The 23,146-nt window shown below is 35.5% G+C and overlaps 1 protein-coding gene and 1 long non-coding RNA gene across 15 annotated transcripts in view; one reads left to right on the top strand and one right to left on the bottom strand.

The window, feature by feature from the left end:
* The window catches only part of LOC107998930 (klarsicht protein), a 223,460-nt gene that overhangs the window by 63,659 nt on the left and 136,655 nt on the right, over positions 1–23,146 (top strand). For all 14 annotated transcript variants that reach the window (XM_062083060.1, XM_062083061.1, XM_062083066.1 and 11 more), the window contains 8 exons: positions 95–668; positions 866–1,275; positions 1,518–1,647; positions 1,751–2,218; positions 2,410–2,580; positions 4,069–4,206; positions 5,591–5,696; positions 14,007–14,188. In XM_062083060.1, coding sequence (XP_061939044.1) covers positions 95–668; positions 866–1,275; positions 1,518–1,647; positions 1,751–2,218; positions 2,410–2,580; positions 4,069–4,206; positions 5,591–5,696; positions 14,007–14,188 — 2,179 coding nt within the window. The remainder of the gene's footprint in view (positions 1–94; positions 669–865; positions 1,276–1,517; positions 1,648–1,750; positions 2,219–2,409; positions 2,581–4,068; positions 4,207–5,590; positions 5,697–14,006; positions 14,189–23,146) is intronic.
* LOC107998937 (uncharacterized) overlaps positions 17,576–23,146 on the bottom strand; it is a 32,972-nt gene continuing 27,401 nt past the window's right edge. Inside the window, exon 3 of the long non-coding RNA XR_001766272.3 lies at positions 17,576–18,211. This is a non-coding gene — a long non-coding RNA (uncharacterized LOC107998937). The remainder of the gene's footprint in view (positions 18,212–23,146) is intronic.

The raw sequence follows: 23,146 nt of genomic DNA, 5'->3' as shown, positions 1-23,146 counted from the left end.
AAATTTTTATCTCACCAAAGGAAACAGCTTTCGTTTTCGTTGTTCGCAAGATAGCCCCCGATCCGCGATTTGACCGAACCGTTTCGTTTATTAGATCGGACAGAAAATCGAAGAATTACGCGACCTTTTACTTCTGCCACCTGGACACCGACTCCGAGCAGAACGAAGAGGCGGGGATCGTGGTCGAGGACTCGTCCGAGGAGGAGTGGACGTACACGTCGTCGCGTGGCAACAACAACGTGACGAGCGAGCAACGTAAAACGAACGTGTTGGTGCGCCTCGACTTCGGCGAGGGCGAGAGCCCCGAACCCCGGCCAACCGTGGATATCGCGAAAACGAGCGAAATGAAGCCTGTCAAAGAGACGCGCAAAGACGTCTCGGAGGGTGTCGACGAGACTTCAAACGAAACCGACGCGTCCTCTCAACGGGAGAAGGACAGCGACGACGAAACGAGAAACGACAAGACGAGGATACAGAGGCTTATCAAGGAGGTGGAGAAATTGGTCGGGGAGGAGAGGCGAAACGGCGCCCCGAGGACCTTCTCTCAGCTCATTCTCGACGACAAGGGCAGCAGTATCACGAATAATCACAGGGCCAAGTACGCGAGGATCAAGGAATGGTTGAAATTGAACAACGTGCGGGGCCACGAGGGACGATCCACGTTGCAGGTAACGTCATTTTCTTTCCCTCCTTTTTCTAAAACCTTCGTCTCTCCTCCGATCGAATCGGGCGCACCTTCCTCCGCTTCTGCCAGCCGCACGAAGCGTAATTATTCCGACCAACGTGCGCGCCATTCGTGTAACGAGATCCGGAGGAGGGGGCGATTATAACGTTTCGTAACAATGGCAATGAACGGGAATTGCAGCCGTTGGATAGCTGCGATGCGAGCGGCGAGTACACGACGGAAGATTCCGACGTGGAGAGGCAGTCGGTCTCGTCCGAGGATCTGCAGAGCAGCGTGGCCACGTATCGAAGATTCGAGGGAGCGCTCGGTTGCACGTCCGTGTCGCAGGAGATATTCGACGACCCGGAGAGGACACCGGTGAACGAGGGCCATCCGATGCTGGTGGACGCGGCCACGCCGAAGGTAGTGATGCGCTCCAAGCAGAAGACGAACGGGCCCAGGCCGTGGAGCGTCTCCTGCATCTCGCAGATCGGCAACAACTCCAATTTGAATCAGACCAACGACCCGATCTCCCAGTTCTCCATCAGCGAGACGGCGTTGCATCAGCTAATCGCCACTCCGCCGACCAAGTCCGTGTCCCTCGATGCGACGTGAGTCCAATCATCTTTTTTAATATCTTTCTTTTCATCTAATACTTTCCTCCATTTCGTTCGTTTTCGACATATTCGCGATAATCCTTGCTAAGAGGTGAAGAGCTTTTGTAGAAAAATATATATATGTAAGAATCATTTCGTTTCGGCATTATTCAAATCCATCGCGTGCCGACAAGCTTCCGATTGCCTCCTCTCTCTCTCTCCCCGGACATCTCAACTCGGCCGTGTTTAAATTACAGAGGATCACGGAAATCGTTCAACAATTCAACGTCCACGTTGCTGGAGGAATCGATCATTTGCCACGACGGCCGCATGGTTCGAAACAGCTCGTTGCGAAGGAAGAAGAGCAGGTTGCGCAAGAAGAATCTGGTAAGATCTCGTCTCGTCCCATTTCGTTTTCTTCTCACGAATCGAAATCGCAATCGCGCAACGGATCGATCTGTTGTAACGAGTTTCCAAATTGCTCGTTCAGGGTCGTAAGAGCGACTCCAGCTTGGAAGGTGTGAACGCCGCGAATCATTCCGCGGGAAGCGACGGGAGCTCGTCGAACCAGCAACGATCACCCCGAAAGGTGAGCGGGAACCGCGCGATGCGCACTATTTCGAGAGACTGTCACGGCCGTTTGACCACCCTCGTGAAGTCCGGCTCGTTCTCCGGGTGCACCGCCCACCAGCAACTCTCCGCGGAAAGGACGATCGTCAGCGACCCGACACCACCGTTCAGGTTACCCTGCTGTACTTCGGTGGCTTCCACGTCCGAGACAGAGGGCGAGGAGCAACGTAATCGCACGCGCGGCTGCTTCCCCTTCGACGACAATCTGCTCGACACCGTGCTCAACAACAAGGAGCTGTGCAATCAGCAGCTCAACATGGATAGCGATATCGAGATGAACAGTCTTGGCAACAACTCGTTCTCCGAGCAAGCTTGGGACAATTATCAGGTAATTATTCGTATTCTTTTCCATTTTCTTTTTAACGAAGTAGCAGTTGGTGCGTTGTGCTACGTTGTTCTCCTCTCTCCTTCTGTGGAACAGATTTTTGTTTTTTGTTAATTAATCATTTTTTGAGGATCGATTCGAAATATCGACGTAGATCGCACGTTTATTCTTAAATATGTGTCTTTTTGATACAGGAGAAATATATGAGCGAGCCGTACAGCGAAGCACCGGATATAGAAACGGCACGAAGATTATTGGACTTTGGGGACGATTATCGAAACTTTCTTGATAGTCAGTCCGATTGTGCCTCCAGTATGAGCGCAATAGCCGCTAGCTCTCCACTGCCTAGAAGTCGTATGCATCATGTACGTTCCATTCTATTATTCCTTCTTGATCAAGTGTCCATATTTTTTCTGTGACATTGCAACTGCTATATCTTTGCACACGGATTTCCCTTATCTTGTAGACATATGAATCGCATATAGATCAATATTTGTACAATCAAAATAGATATGGGTATCTATCATGGTGATATTGCATCAAAAATAGAAATAGAATGCCAATTTGTATTATTACAACACCGAGTGTTCGTTTTATTAGTGAGATCGATTAATTTAATGCGATCTATCGTTTTATTTTTCAATTATTAATGCTTGCAAATTTTTTTCGACAACAATTTCATATGGCGTTTTATAAAAAAGAATAAATTGATTTTTGTCGTTCGTATTGTTGTAGGATGAATGTAATTCTACCGCAGTAAATAAAAGTTTTAATTTTAATTTGTTCAACGATAAAGTCACTTTGATATTTGCAATAAATTCATTTCTACCTCGCTACTTCAAGTCGAATTATTACCTTGCTCTAGATTTTCTAACTATGTATATATATATATTTTTTTTTTTTTCATTTTTGCACGCGCTATTCGAAACGAGTTGAATTATTCATGAGTTTCTTTTCTTTTCATCTCAAGAATATAATTCAAACGTAATGATTATTGGTTAGCACTTTCTAGTCCATTCGTACATAATGTTATCTTGAAATGAAATTTTCTTTCACGCAACGCATTTCTCCGTTTGAATCTCTCTCTCTCTTTCTCTTTCTCTCTCTCGTCTTTTATCAAGCCTTCTTTGAAACGAACGCGTCTCTGTGATGATGATCTCTTAACGAGGATAAACGAAGTAATTACTGACACAGTCGCTGCCAGAGATGTCTCGTGGACGGTATTTGGAGCAAGATTTTGACGACAGATATTCCGATGAATTACACTTGTATCCAATAAAATTTTATACATTTATTTTCGTCCAATTTTTAGTTACATTTTCTATGTATAAAAATGTATTCGCAATATATTTATTATCAAATAAATATAAGTATTTAACATTTAACATTATTGTTACGTTATTGATGAAAAAAATACAACTATTTTAACTAGATTTTTTATATATATTAGAATTATCGATTTTCATGTATGATACACATATTGCGTAATTAGGATCGTTTCTATGTACAATGAAATTAATTCTTATCTTGATCAATAAATCAGATAGCCGTGATAGCTGCGTAAAAGAAATTTTAACCTTTCGAGCTGACAAAAATTTAATTTCCTCGCTCGATTTCAATGTTTTTTACGCGCTGTCTTTTGTAAACCGCAACAATCGTAATTATTATCCTATTCGAAAGAATTTTTAACATTCGTTGAAAGAATTAGAACATAGAAACGATCTCAAAGTAAAATTAACCTCGTGAATGTATTAACTTGTGCAAAGATAAGTAATTAATTATTTGATTGTTTCGATTACAAGAGTCAAAAACGAGAAGACGAGAGATTAAGAAAATTTGGAATTTGTTTACAGGAAATAACGGATACGACGGAAGATAGCGATAGCGACGTAGATGATATCCGGAACATAGTGGAGAAATCGCAAAGTCAATTGTCACTCGCTGAGAATTTGTTCTCGAGGTCGAACAACGGCTCGATGCCAGAAGATTTCGTACGTATATTATCAAAGGTGTTGTTTTCGTACTTGAAGCAAAAGTTGTACAAAGTGTGCGAAAATTTACTAAAAAATATAAAAATGTTCCTTTCACGCTTTTGTTATAAGATTATAGACGGCATGCGTTCTTGTAGTACGCGTTCTTGTTGTACGCATACACGATTGCATGGTCTATTTTCTAATATGTTTAGCGTGCGTTCTGTAATGCGTCTACAAAAAATACGATTATATTTGCTGCTTATGGGCTTCTCTTTGCTTTTTACGCTTCCATTTTAAATTTGTAAGATTATGCGTCGTTCGTGTTTATTATAAGTTTTTAAAAACGTAATTAATTATAAGAATATTTCTGTGATTGCTTATGTATCCAAACAACTATCTGTATTCTTCTTCTTCTTTTTCTTCTTCTTCTTCTTCTTCTTTTTTTTTATTTATTCTTTTAACGCTGATTTTTAAATATTTTTCACTTAACAGTTTATTTCTAAAGATTATTGTTCCTATGCTTAATATATTGTATAATAAGTAATTTCTATATTTCTATATTTGAAACGTTTGATGTGATAGTAACGTAGAATAGGATAATTGAATAATATATTTTCCTTTTAACTATTATTCGTGAATAGATGATACACACACATATACACACGCACATATAGATATATATGTTGTAAAAATAAATTATTTTTATTAAAGGAAATTATTTTAATAACAAACAGATTTTCTTTTTCTATTTATGTTTTATTTATGTGTTCGTTCACCTGATTTACCTTTTTTTTCTTTGTTTAATACATTCTTTCATCATTTTTCATCGTTATTATTTATTCATATAAGAAACAATATTACGAATAAAGAAATAAAAACATTAAGGGGATACGTTCGTTCGAATCGCGTACCAAATAATGGTGATTTTTCGATACGAACAGATCCGAGATACGAAACAGCTTTTGTGTAACAATATTTATTTGCACGTTCTATTATCCTATGCTTGTCGCTTTTGCAATGTACAAATATGATAAATATTCAAGCCGATATTTATGCCTCTACTTCCATGTTGCTCCTTAAAAGGATACGAGTTTTGTGAGAACCGTTTCTGAATGCAGATTTATTACAAGGTACAGTTGCAGTATTTAAGGCTTTCTATTCTTGAAATCTATTTATAATTTAACTCTATTACAAATTCTATTATAAATATTCTTTCGCATTCTTTCCTGCTTTCACACGCTTCGGTAAACGTTAATCGAATGATCGATAATTGTTGTTTAACTTTTTCAAAGATTTTAAGATTCTTATTAAATCGTTTAACGGTGATGAAAATTCAATAAATAAGGTTCGATTCATGAGATGAATTGTTTTCGGATTGAAGCAAGTTTTTTTTATGTTGTAGACGGAACTCGAGTGCACGTGTAGAGAAAATCTGCGGTGTCTGCACACGTTGTTAGAGTCTGTCAGCAATTCGTTCCGAAGTGAAAAATACGTCAAGCAAATCCGTGGTGAGTACAACAACAATAAAATTGACCGTCGATCATTTCCTATCTCGCTGTCGTATATGGCCGCTGTATTAGTTACTGCTCTCAGCGGACTTGTGTTTTTGCTTCTCTCTTAATTTTTTTCTCTTTTTATTATCATACCAACTGCGACACTTTTGGAATTTAATATTTCCATGGAATGGAAGGAGAGGAGTGGAGTAGTTGTTCTTCGTTCGAACAACATATGAAAATATTTCTCTGTTGATTGAACTTTTTAAAATATTTATACAATTTACAACGACGCATTCGCAGTATTCAGATACGATCGAATGTGCAATTATTTAAAACTTCGTATAACAGACAGACTATTCAATCACGATGAACGAAACTTGAAAGTATATTTGGAAGATATCTGAAAAATTATTATAATTGCAAGAATGGTGGTTAACCAAGAGAAAAATCCGGTGGATTTTGATCTTTGAACATTTTAAATTGCCTCCAGTTAATATAATATTGTTCGATTAAATATCGCGTACAAATAATTTTGTAAGTCATTCGCAAAGACTGATATACGAGTATTAGTATTTTACGAATGTGCATTTTTACTTTATATATTCGAAAAATGTATCATACCTGATAAGTGTATGCATTTGAAACGATGTTAATTAATGATGATATCGTAAGTGTAATCGATTGTGATTTTTGTATTTAATTATTATTGAATGAAAATTGTAAAAAAAAAAAAAAAAAAAAAATACTAAGACAATCAAATCATTTGTAACATAATGTATCTAATATATTTGAATTATCGTGATACGTTTGCTCAAATGTATATACGGAAAAAGAAATCAATCGCGATCTCGAAAAGTCAATGAGTACAATTCAAGTTGCGTACAAAAGAAATGTGTATGCTACAATAATATTTTTTATAACTTCGACATAAGTACAAATGCATGTGTAAATTTGCCTGAACTATGAGCCATGATCATATTTGCATGTTGAATAACTGAATTATTTTTTTTTTGCACATTTGATGTCTGTTTCGATTCAACTTTATGAATGATTATACGTAAATTTAAATATCGTAATTTAAAGCGTATTTTTTTGTGACAGAGACATGTGGAAGGCAGTATTTAAATATTTAATTTAAAGGTGCTTAAATAATATGAATTTTTTTCTTTTTTTTTCTTTCTTTCTTCTTCTTCTTCTTCTTCTTTTTTTTTTTTTTTTAAGAAAATGACTATTATTATCATTACCTTGCTCGAAAGAAAAGAGAAAAAAATCGTAATTTATTCGAAAAAAAAAGGAAATATTGCCGGAAGAAACGCAAGTTGTACGCAATTTCCTTTGAATATAATTTTTCTAACGTCGTTTATATAATTTAATTTTTAATTAACATTATCTTTCTTATTAATTTTTTCCTTTCTTATTTTGCAACGAATACAGTTGCGAGTGTAAACGAATCATTGGAGTATTTTCACCTTTTGATTACAACTTTTGTATACCGTTCATATTGTAATCATTATATAATAAACACTGCTTTGTTGTGGCTTCTTACTAATTATTCTTTTGTTTCTTTTATCACCTATGGAGAATACGGCTTGAATTACCAGCCCTTATCGTTAATTTGATAGCATTTCATTAAAAATTTTCCCATGGTGTGGAATTAAACGAAGAATTACGACTCTCGTCACGATGCTTGATTTTTAAATTACCACTATGATAAATAGATTAAGAAACATCTGTGAGATGAATTTATCGAATTCTGTATACACGTTATCTTTTTAATATTGAATCTATAAATCAATCGAGATACATGATCCCATACATGAAATACAACCATGTATAAAATCATTTAGAAAAAATTTTAAATCGAATTATGGAATTCGATTTATTCGCCTCGAATATTTTAATCGAGATAAATCTTCCATCATCAAACGATGCTATTAAATCGATGAACGAGTATCAAATTCTTTACACCATTTATCCGCTCGTAGCATGAAACCTCTAAAGAAAGATATTCCCACAGCGGTAGCAGCGAAACCAATTTTCTTAATTGTTAGAATCAGGTAGAAAAGTAGCGTACCACGATCCTAACCCGTGATTACCTTCCCTAAACGAGGATTATATTTTTCTCAAACTCGAGCGCATCCATTTTATTGACCCAGAAACGGGTTCCAATTTCATTCACCGTTTCATCCATTAAACAAGCTCTTCCTTCCAATCCAATAAACTGATTATCCTTATCTTGGAATCAAAATCACCTCGAAAGGGAGGTATTTAAAGATTCGATTGTTTGGACGTTGCGCGTAGGTGTCCTCGCGTAGGAGTGCGCGCTGATCGCGAGTGCATCGATGCACCGGTGGATCTCACCTTATAAGAACGACTGGACCCGACGGAAACGCACGAACCGGTGTTCGGCCGCGCTCGTGTCCGCGGATCGCCCATGGCGCGACTCGCGCTCGTGTTCGATCAGTAGCTCGGTTCTCATGCCGCGAGTCGCGTTATTCCGCACGATTCATCGATCGTCCCTCGTCCCTGCTTTGCTCGCCTTTCCAATCCGAACAGCTGATCCGATCGCCACGCGTTCTTTCACGCGTTTCACGAAACAGTGCTCATCGACGATTTGAGAATCGAATGCGATTTATCATGATCGAAATTGTCGAGCTTTTTTCAAACAAATATCGTTCTTTTTTTTTCTTCTTCTTCTAACGAAGATTGGAACAGTTAATTTTAAAGTCGGATATTATTTAAGATAAAATAAGTGAGTAATAGGTTCTCCTTGCAAAAAAGACAGAAAAAAATGGAGAGAGAATTCTTGGAGATTTAAGTGAAATCGGATGGATACGGTGGATTATTCGAGAAGTTAAAGTGTAATTGGCACGGTAAACTAGAAAACGGTTAAACGATTCGCGTGAAAAAAATAAATAAATAAATAAATTTTGATTCTTAATAATGTTTGAAAAGGAGGGGAACGGTGTTAAGAAAGATGCACCGGATATTTGTTACGCGTATCAGCAAGTTATCGTGAAAGATCAACCGGATGATACTTGTACGTAATATTTCTCGTGTAATATCTAATATTTCTCGTCCGTAAATTCTTTTTAATTTTTTTTTTTATCACTTTGCGATATAACGAATAATTAATAACATAATAGCACGATAATAATAGTTAATCCAACGATACGGAAATATCGAATAATTGAGTTTTCAAGTTAAAGACTTCTTTTTTTTTCTTTTCCTTTTTCCTTTCAACGTTCATCGAGCAATACCGTTAACCCAAAATTTTTACAACTTGTTTCACATTGGTTCTGGTTTGGTTTCGTTACTTAAACGCCACTTCTCCTTCACAATGTTCGATCAGAATTCTTGACATCATCCCGGAAGATAACCTGGTATTCTTCTTCATCAGCGTTCCGTTACCTGTCAATTTGATTCCTCGTATTTCTTTCGGCGCCACAGAAAAACCGACTAAATCGAATATACGTGTTAACTTAATTGCCGTGTACTTTTAATGAGATTTTATTCGAGATCGGGAAACAACCTTCGTTAATACGCACAATTCTCGTAATGTAAATCGTAAAGTGAAGCGCAAAGAAACGCGAATCGCGAGTTTTACAGATATACATCGATCTGTGTCTACGTTCAGAGTACACAAGTTTGTTATTAATATACCTTGTTATTTATATCTTTTACGATCTTTATTTATTTGGCAACTTGATTTATCATTCGATCGAATTGAAAGCCATAACATTTAAATCATTTTGATACAATTTGATGGAAATTAAATTGGAAATTAGAAATACAGAATTATACCTATACGAGGCGTTATTTTCTACTACTACGTCGCAATTCGCAATATCTACCTGGCAGAGGATGGATGAATTCACGTTTAATTTTACCGCAGGCGTGTTTCTGACATAATTCTACCTCTACGGAACAAGTTTTCGGCCTTGAATTTTCGTCGGCTGGCAACGAGCAATCTTCCAAATTAAAAATCCTCCCATTCTCTACGCACAAATGATAAAAACTCCAAACTAATCCTCCTTCAATGGAACGTGTAAAGTTCACAGTCATTGTCTAATGCCAAGCTTTATTAATAGCTGCTCGATTACTAAACTTAATTCGTATTACGCTCGAGCGATCTTCTAATAATTTCGCCTCAAAGAAATTCCGTCGTACGGCGGAATGTCGATCGTATCGACTAAATAAGAAGACAAACTTGTTCTTGCAACCGGCTTTTCGGATCTAGCAGAATCGTCCGAGAGAACGTGTCGGAGCAAGAAAATGGAAATTAAATATTTTTCCACGCTTCACGGACTTAGAGAATTAGAAACAAAAGAATAGTAAACAAATTCTTCGTTCCTATTATTCCGCAAACTGCAACCTTTAATTTCACGTATTTACATATATTTCCATTTATTTTCAATTTATTAATCGAAGACCGGCGAAAAAGGTAGAAAAAAAAGAAAAAAGACGAAAGGCAACGGACACAACGGCGTTCCATTTTGTTGGAAGGCGAAATAGGAAGGCGAACGGGAAGGAATGAAAAGGTAGAAAGGCCACACAATCGTCCGTTGTCCAAGATCCCAATCGGATAGAAACTTTAGAAGATAGTTGATTAACGAGCTCGCATTCATTCTCGCGTTAACGTTGACCCGTTTCGACGTGGCCGCTTCCACTTTCATAACACGCACGTGGGCGTGTACCACGGATGATCTCTCCCTCCCATCCATTTAATTACGTTGTTTTTTAACTAGTACGATCGATTTATCACTCTCTGCTCAAATTTTTTAATCCGAAATGGAAATGTTCGATATACTTATCACCTTCCATCGTTCACGAACAAATGCGAACGATCAGTGTTCGATATTGTTTCATTCTCACACACGCGATTATTTATCGATATTGTATATGTTTATCGTTTAAAAGCTAAATAAATTGGAAATAAAATTATTTTCCCTGGATTGAGACGTGTTTGAGAAATCGGTCCCCGCGGAGGGCGTTAATTAATCATCGCGACACGCGACCACTTCCCTAACGGTAGTATATCGTGGAACACGCGATTCGAGGAGAAAGTAAATAATAATGTCTTTCGCGATTCTGTTTCGATGAAAAGTGTCTTGTATAAATCAAGTTAATCCGTTTGCGCGATAATCGGTATTAAGACGATCGAGAAATTGTTGCCGCCGGTGGTTAAGGATCTATCCGTTGTACCATGCTTTCAGTTCCGTCGTTTTTCATCGTTTTATTTTGCCGATTATCGACTGTGGATACTGTTAATGGGGAATTACGGTTGTACAACGCATTTTTCTTCGTCCGTTGCGATTGATTTACGTGTTTTTAGTCCGAGCCGAATGGCTTATTATGTCTTAACCACCTTCATTACGCTCTTCGATCCTTCGAAAGTGTATACACGCATCTTTTGATATTTTTTAATAGAATTTGAAAAAAAACTCATTCGTTCGTTCAATTTTAACACGCTCGATACTTCTTCTCGGTATTTCCAATTGTTCCAATTTTACGGTAGTTTTGGTTAATTGAAATAAATTTCATAAGGAGAAATTTCACAATAAATCTCCGTTCAATATATTAAAAATAAACACTAGCACGGGCCGATCTTTCGAATTCTTCAGATCCTCGCCAAGATTAATTACTTCTCCTCCTCGTTTTCCCCCCCTATGGCTAATTCCTTCTTCTAACAACCGTAAAATTACGCGTGTACGTGCGTGTGCGTCGCGTATTATTATCGATTATTCGAATTTCGACTTCGTTCCACTTTGTCCTCGAAAGAGGCAAGGCCTCGTGGCAAGGAAAAAGACGGTCGCGGAGAGAAGTGTGCGCGGTGTTGTGCACACTCGCCTACCGATTTCTGCTCTACTGAGCGCGATCGTTCGAGCGTGATAACACGCACACCACGATTATTCCACACATTCCATCGTTTCCTGTAGGTCAGTGTGAAATTCATCGCACGCTCTGCATCCACCACCGTCTTCTCCAGCTTCGACCTCTGCTCGCACGCTGTCGTGTCGTTACACGATGCTCTTCCTCCTATCTTCTCCAGTATTTGTCAACCAGTGCGCTGTTCATCGTTGACGATGACACGTAACACGGATCGTGGCTATCGTTGCTTCTTGCTTCATCGAATCGAGATTCCATTTTTCTCTCTCTTTTCTTTTTTTTTTACATGGATGGAAACACGGAGTGTGAAATTATATTTTCTTCTCGCCTCGTTTTCTTTCTCTTCCTTTCTTTTTCTTTTTAGCAGCAGAGAACAAGATTGTCGGAGATTAAATTTTTCGAACGTGGATCATTTATCGGGTTATAATCGTTGAATACGTGATTGATACTCGCGAAAGATCGCGATAAGAAAGATACGTTTCTGTGTTGGAGAAAGAGAGAGAATATATAACGTTATATTACAATTTCTCCCCGGTTATGTTACATTTCTTTTCCTCTCGATAAAGATTGACGAGTTATAATTGAGAGAGGGGGACGAAAAAAGAAAGAGCAAACTTTCCTGCGATACAGATAACGAAACGTTAAACGTACGATTAATATTCGTGAACGAATGAAAAAAAAGGTGGCAAGATTTTCTTTCGTTTTCACCTTTCAGGACCCGTTTTTCTCTCGCGGAGGAGAGGAATTCCAGATTTCACTTGATAACTCCGCCGCACGTTTGTTTTTGTCAACCACCCGTGACAGAGTGAAAGTTGTTTTTTCTCTCTCTCTCTTTTTCTCTCTCCTTCGAGAAAACCTCCTCCGCGAAAAACTCGGCGCGAGATTTTCCACCGCAGTCTAGAAAACGCTCTTTTATTTCGCCCGACTTCGAGCTCTGTCTCGTCGAAACAAAACGACGAAGGTGCCATTACTTTTGGATAGATGCGTCTTTTTGCAATTTTAGAAATTAAAAAGAAAAAGAGCGCGCGAGTTTTTGATCGGAAAGATGTCGGCGCGGATCGATAACAAGACCTTCGCGCTATTTTTATCGCATCCTCGTTAATGATCCTACGTAAATCGATACTGTTGCATGATTCACCTACGCACAAACTCAAACTTTTGCGTATCGCAGTGAAAGAAAACTAAATTATTAGTTCGCGTGTACCACTTTTTCCAGGGAAACATCAACATTATTATCAACTCGTCGATCATCGTTTAATTTGCACCTGTTGCGCAAATTATCCGAATATCGCGCTCCTTTCTCCCCTAATCTCTCTCTCGCTCTCTCTTTCTATCCTCCAATTCTATGCTTCTATTTACCTGGGACGATAATTAACTCGGATACCTTGTCGGTCACGGTTGTACCGTGTTGCGCAGAAAGAAAGGGGAGGGGAGGAATTCGATCGGCTTTCACCCAATAATTTATCTCCCTTGTAGAACTCGTGGAAGACACTTGGCGGATAACTAACTCGTATTTAATTGATCACGGGTGTGATCGAAGCGGACGAGAGGTTGTCGATAGGTCTCGTGTTGCAACATCGAAAAATTGATCGACAGATCGTGTATAAGAGATATGAGAGTTGTAATCGTTTCAAGGATCCTCCATCTCTTTGTCATTTATTTTAATCGATTCATCGAGTCGGAATAAATATAACGTAGAAGGATGCATCTGACAATTTTCCTCCATCTTTTAGATTTGATTCTAAGGAAAAGTTATCCCAGAAGGCTTCGTTTCGTTCGAAACGAATTCGAGTCGTGTGCATAGATTGGAGAACATTCCGGATGTTGTAGAGAGTGGAAAATATTCGTCGAGTACATCGGGGAAAGCATATATATATATATATATAGTTCCATCAATTTTTCGATCGTCTTTCCCGGAGAAAATACACGATGAGTTGAAATTACCTTACTTTCTTTCGTTTCTTTCTTTCCTCAATTTCTTAGGGTTAGATTTAATTTTAGATGAAAGAAACGGACGGTTTGGTGAAAGTGAAAGTTATTAAATTCGATGCGCGTTTATACAAAAGGATATCAGCTGGTCGAATCGGTCCATAAATATATTTTTAAGGACGAATCCCAAGGAAGAAAGTATCGGAGGAAAGTATGAAAGAAGCGGGTCATTGAAGCCGTATGCATGCGTGCGATGTTTAAGCTGCTTAAATTATCCGATTTATTTTCACTGATGTAAGGCAGCTGTCGTTTGAAAACTGTAACAGAACAGATATTACGATCGTCAGTATCATTTTTTCCGATTAAAATATTACTAATCGTTCCCGTTTCCAGTTATCCATCTATTTTTAGGGAAATTGTTGTGTAGACTTACCTGATATTCTATTTTTCTATTTAATCCGTCTTACAAGCGACAGTTTGTTGTTTAACGATCTCGTGTTTTAGGCATGTTGGAGAAATGGGAATCCTTGACCACCAGAGTGGAGGAAACGCAAATGGCCACTGCGCTTCACCGGGAGTTGACCACTCTGCGCACGGAATTCAAAGCTGCACACGACAGACTTTTCTCCTACGAGATTATATTGGAGCAGCCGCACGTCCTCGATGAGAGAATTAATCGAATCACGGTAAGAATTTTTATATTTCCAACTTTTCTCATAAACATTATGGAATCGTTTGAAAAACGACGTCTTATTTGAACAATTTCACTCGATAACCGGTGAAGAGAAAGAGTGTGGCTTTCCAAAAAGCTAAACGTTTCTTTTTTATATAGAGTCTTATTTTTTCGTGTCTTGTGAATTTTTCATATATATTTTTACACGTTTATATATGGATTTACATATATTGATTGTATAAAAATATGTATATATATATTATCAAAAACACACAAGACATTCTATTATGATGAAATTAAACAATTTCTTTTAATCCTAAATTTATTTAGAATTCAATTAAAGGATCGTAAAAAATATCGTAAAAAAATGAGTTGCAAGAAGTAAATATATTCACATATAGGTAAATATAGAAAATTTTCCAAGTATTTTTGAAAATTTGAAAATTTTAGAAAAATTTTACCCATCGAATTATATTTTTCCTAATACAATGTTGAAAATTTGAAAATTCCAATAAATAAATGTCTATACTTCTCTCATATTTCTTAATATTTCACTTTATAATATTTTACATTTCCGTTTGAATAGTTTTTAAATTATAAATAATTTATATATGCATTCTTTCTTACGATATACATTTAATGTGTACATTTTGTCGATAAGTTAGGTGACGATCGGAAAATTTTGATCAGCGCCATCTCGCGTTTGGATCACCGAAGCTCCGACTTGTTACTAGCATAACATGATACGCAAGGAGGTATGCGAACTCAGAGACAAGGAAAGCAACATTGTGCGAAAAGGACAGAGAGCATCCCCCACCATTTCGGAAACGCTACATGGAAAATTTATTAATAACTCCATTTTTACGCAAAATTTATGCACTTTTAAGGTTGCATTTTGAAGCTAGAACTCTGGGCAACTTTCTCATATCAATTTCAATGTAAAATTCTTTCCCATTAATTAATTATTAACGATTAACGCATTAAATTTTTAACACATCGATGACGCCATATTGAAAATTTATTAATTACTCGTTTTCTACGCAAAATTTCTATACTTTTAAGGTTGCATCTTGAAGCTAGAACTCCAACTAACTTTCTCATATCGATTTTAATGCAAAATTCTTTTTCGTTAATTAATTATTAATGATTAACGCGTTATACTTGTAATACATCAGAGACGCCATATTGGAAATTCATTAATTACTCGTTTTCTACATAAAATTTTCGCACTTTTAAGATTACATCTTAAAGCTAGAAACCCAAACAACTTTCTCATATCGATTTTAATCCGAAATTCTATTCTATTAACCAATTATTAATGATTAATGTTGTTCAGTTACGGATCGGGAGATTGCGATTGATACATTCTCAACAACAATCGTTAATAATTAATTATCAAGAAAGAATTTTGCATTAAAATTGATATGAGAAAGTTAGTTGGAGTTCTAGCTTCAAGATGCAACCTTAAAAGTATAGAAGTTTTGCGTAGAAAACGAATAATTAATAAATTTTCAATATGGCGTCATCGATATATTTAAAATATGACGCATTAATTGTTAATAATTAATTAACGAAAAAGAATTTTATATTAAAATTGATATGAGAAAGTTGTCTGGAGTTCTAGCATCAAGATGCAATCTTAAAAGTGCATAAATTTTGCGTAAAAATTGAGTTATTAATAAATTTTCCATGTAGCGTTTCCGAAATGGTGGAGAGATGCTCTCTATCCTTCTCGCACAATGTTGCTTTCCTTGTCTCTGAGTTCGCATACCTCCTTGCGTATCATGTTATGCTAGTAACAAGTCGGAGCTTCGGTGATCCAAACGCGAGATGGCGCTGATCAAAATTTTTCGATCGTCACCTAACTTATCGACAAAATATATATATTAAATGTATGTCGAAAGGAAGAATGTATATATAAATTAATTATAATTCAAAAATTATTTAAATAGGAATGTAGAGAAATGAGTAATAAAGAAAAAGAGGAATATTTAATTATTATATTTGATAATTATATATATATATAATTTTTATATATTTTTTCAATATATGTATAAAGTATATATAAATAATGTATAAATAAATAAGATAATTTTTAAAGTTAATTGAGCATTAGTGTTATACATATATTGAACAAATATATACGAAGACAGTAAGAAATAAAGAAAATAGTAATTGGAATAAATAAAATAAATAGAAATAGAGTAACAATTGACTACTAATGCAATCTTGTCAGAAATATTTTTTTTAAAGGCAGAAATAGGAATTGTAAACTAGTGCCATCTTTTGAATGTTTTGAGAACGATAGTCTTACTGGAAATGACTTTGATAATCAAGAGATGGCGCCTCGGTACTTATTCTACATTATTCTATTTATAAATAAATTTTAAATTTTAGAAATATTAAATATAATGTAAAATAAATAATTTCCAATTCTTCATTTTTTTCTTTTTTAGTTTTTTCGTTTTTTTTGTTAATTTTTGTATCTTTTTAATTTATTTATTTCACTTAAAATTTTTTTATCTATATATTTGTTTTTTTGTAAATGTTGATATTTTTTTTATTTCTTCATTTTATTATTTAATTTTTTTTTAATTTTTTTATAATTTCTTTTCATCTTTTCCTTTTTTTTGTAAGTTTATTTGAATCCTTTTTTTTATTTTCATTTACATTTTAGATTATTAAAAAAAAATTATATTTTCTATTTAAAAAAAAAAAACAAAAAAATAAAAAAATATTGCAAACATAAAATAAACTTAAATATAAATTTAAATATAAATAAATTTAAATAACTAGAAACAAGAATAATATAAAAATTATTTTTATTATGAATATTATTTATGGGATACAATATAATGTACCTTTATAATGAGATTTCTTTTTTACAATAGTCGCAATTTATCATTCACATATCACACACAAATCATATCCAAAAATCACTCGCATCGAATACAAATAAATTACATATAATAAATTATAACGAAAAATTGAAATCCTACATTGTTCATCGTCGTGAAATTTTATTAACTTAATACTAAATCTAAAATCTATAATACATAATATTTATTTGCAGCATCCGTATCAAAATTATTCTTCAATTAATTTAAAACGAAAAAATTTTAAATATTGATTATTTATTTTAAAAAAAAAACTGCGATACTCAAGAAGAGAGAGCTTGTCCAAAAAACACGAACAAAAAACGTGTCCAAAAAGAAACTTAACGCCAGAGAGAAAAATAAACGTTGAAGAAGAACTTATAAAAATGAAAAGGAAATCTGAACGATCAACCTTTGAATTATTACCGTTCCTCTATTACAATTTACATCAGTAAACTTACAAATATCATCTATTAATCTATTAATCTATTAATATATTCTATAAATCTATTAACTTACATCTATTAATATTCATTAGATTAATTACTAATTCACTAGATTATAATGACCTAACAAAAAACGCCTCGTGTTCCAACGACATTAATACAGAAAAAATCTTTGACCGAATTACTAAAACGACGTCATCTACAAGATCTAATTCTAATCGAATACTTAAAAGTATTAATCGATTAAAAACCTTTAATTAATCATTGGAAATAGAATCCAACAACTTTGACTATTGTGATTGACAATGAATCGAATAAGATTCGAAGAAAACGAAGGAAAATCAAAAAGGCGTTAAGTTAAGGAATATATCTTGATACGAAATGTGCTTATAATAAACACAATCTAATATTCATTTATTAACTAATATTTGCATTAAGAATATATTTGTTTCATTAAAAAAAAAGCTACTAAAGTATATTATATCTAAGTATATAGAACATAAAAATTTTATCAAAAAATTTGTAAAATAAAAAATAAAATTCTGTACATACTACACGAAAAAAAAAATTTTTTAAAAACTAATCTTCTTAATATAATATTCTACTCACAATTTTTTTAATGAAACATTTGTAATAAAATTTTTTTAATCAAAAAATAATATAAAAACCGATGCCAATTACCGGATCTCATCAAGGAGGTGATTGCGTCGAGACCTATAACATAAGAAATATAATGAAAATAAATTATTATAATTAATATGTGTTAAAAAATGAATAAATAAATCATTAGTAAGTAAATGAATAAATAAATAAATCAAAATCAGAAAAGAAATAAAAAATAAATAAATGACTAAATACATAAATATTCAAATAAATCTATAAATAAAAAAAATAAAATATAGATAAAATATAAATGATTATAATTAATTTATATTACATTATAAAATTAAAAAATAAATGAATATAAATATAAATGTAATATAAATAAATCTATATAAGTAAAAGAAATAATAAAAAAATAATATAAATACTAAGAAATAAAAAGATAAATAAATGTATAAATAAATAAATAATTATTATAAAATTATATATTATATAAATAAGTATGAATATATGAATAATTATTAATTATTAAAAAAATAAAATCAATAAATAATATATTATAAAATTATATTAAATATTAATTTAGGATAAATTTGTTATAAAAATAAATAATTAAAAATTATCGTTATACGAATTTAATAACGATGTGTTCGCTACGAACGTTCGATACGAAATGATCGCTCTGTCCCCTCGCCTCGTATTTATACGCGCTCGCGGCACGAAGTTTACCGAACATATACGTCGTATTAAAATCGATATTTTGAATATAATATTCAATAATTTAACAATTTTTAGATTTTTATTGTTAATTTATACATTAAATAATTTATTACAATAATAAATATAATAATTGAAATATATTTTTATCAATTAAAATTAGATTTATTATTTTTTTATTTTAATTTTTATATGATATTAATTTTCGACTTATAATTGCGTAAAACTATCTTATTATTAATTTATGCAGTTAATAATTTTTCATTACAGCATAAAATAAAAATTTAATATAAATTGATTAAATTTAAAATAAATATATAATTTTCGCGAATGGCATGAAAAATGATTTTTATATTAAATTTATATTATATTTTGAATTTTTATAATTAAAATTTTATAAATGATAGTATAAGTTAATAATAATTTTAATAATTTTATATTTATAATATCAATAATTATAATAATAATATTAATAATGATATTTATAATAATAAATGTCAATTTATAATTATACGATACATTGTTTAAAATTTATATTTTATGTATTTATTAAGTTTTTGTTAAGTTTTATAATTTTAATTTATTTATTGTACGTATATTTAAAAAATGGATCATTGTCAAAAGTATTCCATTTTTATCATTCATAGATAAATTGGAATAATATCCGTCCATGTTAATAATGAAATATTATCGACGCGTCAAAATACGCAAAATTATTATACTTATGAATAAATGAAATATATATTTTAATTATGAAATTTATATATATAATATTATATATTATATATAACAAATGTCGATAAAATTTCGTTCGTCGGTAACTAAGCATTCTCTTGCTTTACCGATACTATTTCCGAGAGTTCAGCAAAGACAAGAATCTTTATACCGTCCGAGTAATCTATCAATAAATATAACGATTATAGATGGCGTAAAATTCACTCTTAAAATAGATTTTTCCAATAACAATTTTAACGCAACAAAGAAATTACACGAAAAAACGTAATTAAACTTATCATTAATAACGTAATCATCCAACTAAATATTATCTTCTAAATAATACCTACTTTTTTCTTTGCACCTAAATTATCTTACTCTTCTTATAAAATCTTAAATTTTTATCGTTAGCATCCCATCGCTAATCGCATCCCCATTTCGAGCACGCGACATTCGATTCCCTGAGAGTGTTCGTCGTAGCGGAACAAGCTCCGGCATTATTAAAAACATCCTCGAGAACGAAGTTAGAAAGCTTTGTGTCGGTGTGGGGGTTTGGGATGAAAGTAGGCGAAATAGAAGTAAGAAAAAGAGGAAAAGGGGGATGGCGTTAGAGCACGGCGTAGCCCGGAACACGCGGAGGGATGGTGGTCGCCCAGGAGGAAGAAGAAGAGTATAAAGAGAAGGAGAGAGCAGTCAGGAGGCAAGGATAGAGGCAGAGAGTGGCGTAAAAGCGTAGTCGTGTCGCACGTACGCTCGTCTGACGGCGACGTGCTCGGCATCGCAACTCGCGAGAGCGAACGCCGGCGAACCTGGCCAACCCTCTGAGTTCCACCCCCTGAGAGTCATCCCCAGCCTGCCTCTACGCTCCCTGAACCCGTCCTCCCTCTGGAAACCTCTGGAACACCCTGCTCTCTCTCCTCCCTTCCTGTTTCTCTCTCCGTCTTTCTCCTCCCATACCTCCCCTCTATCGTTCTATCTTTCTTCATCCTGCTCATTTTCCACGATTCTCACTTACATTTTCAGATTCTTCTCATTTTCGCCTCAACTTTCTTCGATCTTTCGCCATTCCTTCGGCCCAACGGTTCCTTTTCCCATATTTCTCTCTCTCTCTCTCCCTCCCCCCTTCCTTTCCACCCTTTCCGCTCTTCTCGGTTTCTTACCCAGGAACAATTCGCTTTCTCTTTGTCCAACGTACCCATCTATGATCCCTTTCTTCCTCGTAATATCTCTAACGTCCCTACCAACCTCATTGCGAAGACCAAACACATGCTCCCTATCTATCATCAAGATGTATTAGCGTCCAACATTTGCCGGGTGAACTCGTCGCTGTGCTGCATTATGCAGCAGGCTGTCTAGCCGCCAACACCCAACCGCCGATTCTTCTTGTTTTACATGTTTTCGCGCGTTGTGTTTGGTCCTCGCGATTGACGGGTCGCTTCGAAGATCGTAGTTTTCGACTCTGTTTTCTTCCACGTGCCAGAATGCAGCTTCGTCGGAGAGATGAGGACACATCTCGTAACCGCACGAGGTTTTGAAGGGGAAAGGGTTGGGGACGCGATTTACCGTTCAAGTAAGCCGTGCACAAAGGATTGGGGAAGCACGCGTTTCAGGGATTAATTTCGTGTTCGATATTTGGGGGATCGGTGTTGGCTATTGGTTTTGTGTATCTTTTTTTTTTCGGGCAGGATTTTTGGCGGAGTTATTGCGGTCGAGGAGATTTGGTAGGTTTTTGTATTTGCCCGGTTACTTGGACCTCTTTCATGGATGCCAATTCAGATATTTATAAAATCAATCCTTTGAATATCATGTGAATTTAAAAAAAAAACGAGAAGTGAAAACGACGACAGCAAGTATAAAAAGAAATATAGAAAAATATCGCAACGATACGCGATCTCTCGTAACGAGACATCGCTGAAGCGAGTCCAAGTTAAAAATAAAAGGAGGAGGAGGGGGGCGAAACATTCGAGGCACACGTCGAGCGGAATGGTCTCGGTGAAACGTCGAGCGAATCGACGTTAACCCGTCCAGGAATCGATTAGCCGCGTTGGTCGGCGGGTGCGAATATTTCGCATGCACGACGTACGGTGAAAAGCGCGACGGAATGAGCGAGTGTGCAGCGGCGTGGCGCGCGTATTCCGGATGGAATGTTCCGCGTGTATTACGTATTCGTAAACAGGCCTCGATCGAGGTATTGGGGATCGTGTGCGCGACACCCACGGACCGGTGATTGCGTTATTGCGTAATTCCACCGCGTCTCGCGTCTCGATATATCCCCGCTCATTAGCGATCGTTCGCACTTTCTTACGCGTGACCCGCCTTTGGACGATTCTCCTATTCTCCCTCGTGAGAAAAGGTCTGAGACCTGGCTAGCCTTCTCCTTACATTCGTCTGGCATTTTTAACGCGAATAGACGCAGTTCTCGGTACCTTGGCGTACGGTGAAACTCTGTTTATCTGATTTTCTCTTTTCTTTCTTTTAATATCTAATCTCTAATCGAACCATCAATTATTTGAACTTGTACTTGAGGGAAAAACTTACTTTACTGTACTTTATTACGCAACGAACGTGCTTATTTATTTGTTTTCGAAATATTCAAAAAAAAGAAATTAAATAATTATTTCGCAAAATAATATTATTCTCCGATCTATTAATTTTTCGACCAAACGTTTTCAATATATCGAGCAAAGAAAAAAAGGTTCAACTTGACCTAAGATAATAAAAACCCGCATCTCGGAGATAAAATCTCGAGAACGACTTTGTTCGATCGTTCGCAATCGTTCGATTCGAATTCCGCGCGCGTCCTCGGGTAACGAACTTTCAAGCAGCTTAAGATCGTAAACGAGCGACGTATACGGATTCAATGCGTCCGTCAAGACAACGAGGTTAATCGCGAAAGGCTTTCACGCCGCTTGTTAGCCGATCGCAAATTCGATACGAGCTACTTCGAATTGTTTTTATACCTTTATTCCATCCAATCGTCGCGCGCCACTTTTTCTTCCATTAGTAACTTCTCCGGTATCTTAAAACGAATTAAAACGAGACGGGTACGATTATAATTGCGCGATATATTCGACAAGAAAAAAAAAAGAACGTATGTACATTATTTACATCAGAAACTCGCTCCTCTTCTCTCAGACAATGAAAATTATACAACACAATTCTTTGTTTTTAAACTTGCGCGATTATTTAAGCTTCGAACGTCAATAGAACCATAGAATCCCTCTCCTCTCGTCGTATCGCGGTCACTCGTACCCCGGTTCCAAATAAAAAAAAAACCCAATTGCTCGATCGTGGCGAGAGCACGAGCGGCCTTAAAGCGAGAAACAAGGCGAAAGGGAAAGAAAACGGCGAACGGAATGGAAGGAGAAGGAAAAGGAGAGGGAGAGAGAGTGTGGGCAGAGCAGGCTCATAGGCATGCAGAGGGTACATCGGGAGGCAGCCGACCGCTCTGTATACCGAATTCGAATCAATTGATTGGCTGTTGATTGGAAATTGAATTAGATCGGAATGTGCGTGTCTGCGTTGCGGTGGCGCGTCGTCGAAAGGGCAAAAGGGTGAGGGAAAGGGTGTGTAACAAGGGTGATCGGGAGGGGGCGGAGGGCTGCCAAAGGGGGA

Source organism: Apis cerana, linkage group LG12, assembly GCF_029169275.1.
Source record: "Apis cerana isolate GH-2021 linkage group LG12, AcerK_1.0, whole genome shotgun sequence".
NCBI lineage: Eukaryota > Metazoa > Arthropoda > Insecta > Hymenoptera > Apidae > Apis > Apis cerana.
This window is presented reverse-complemented; position numbering and strand designations above follow the sequence as displayed.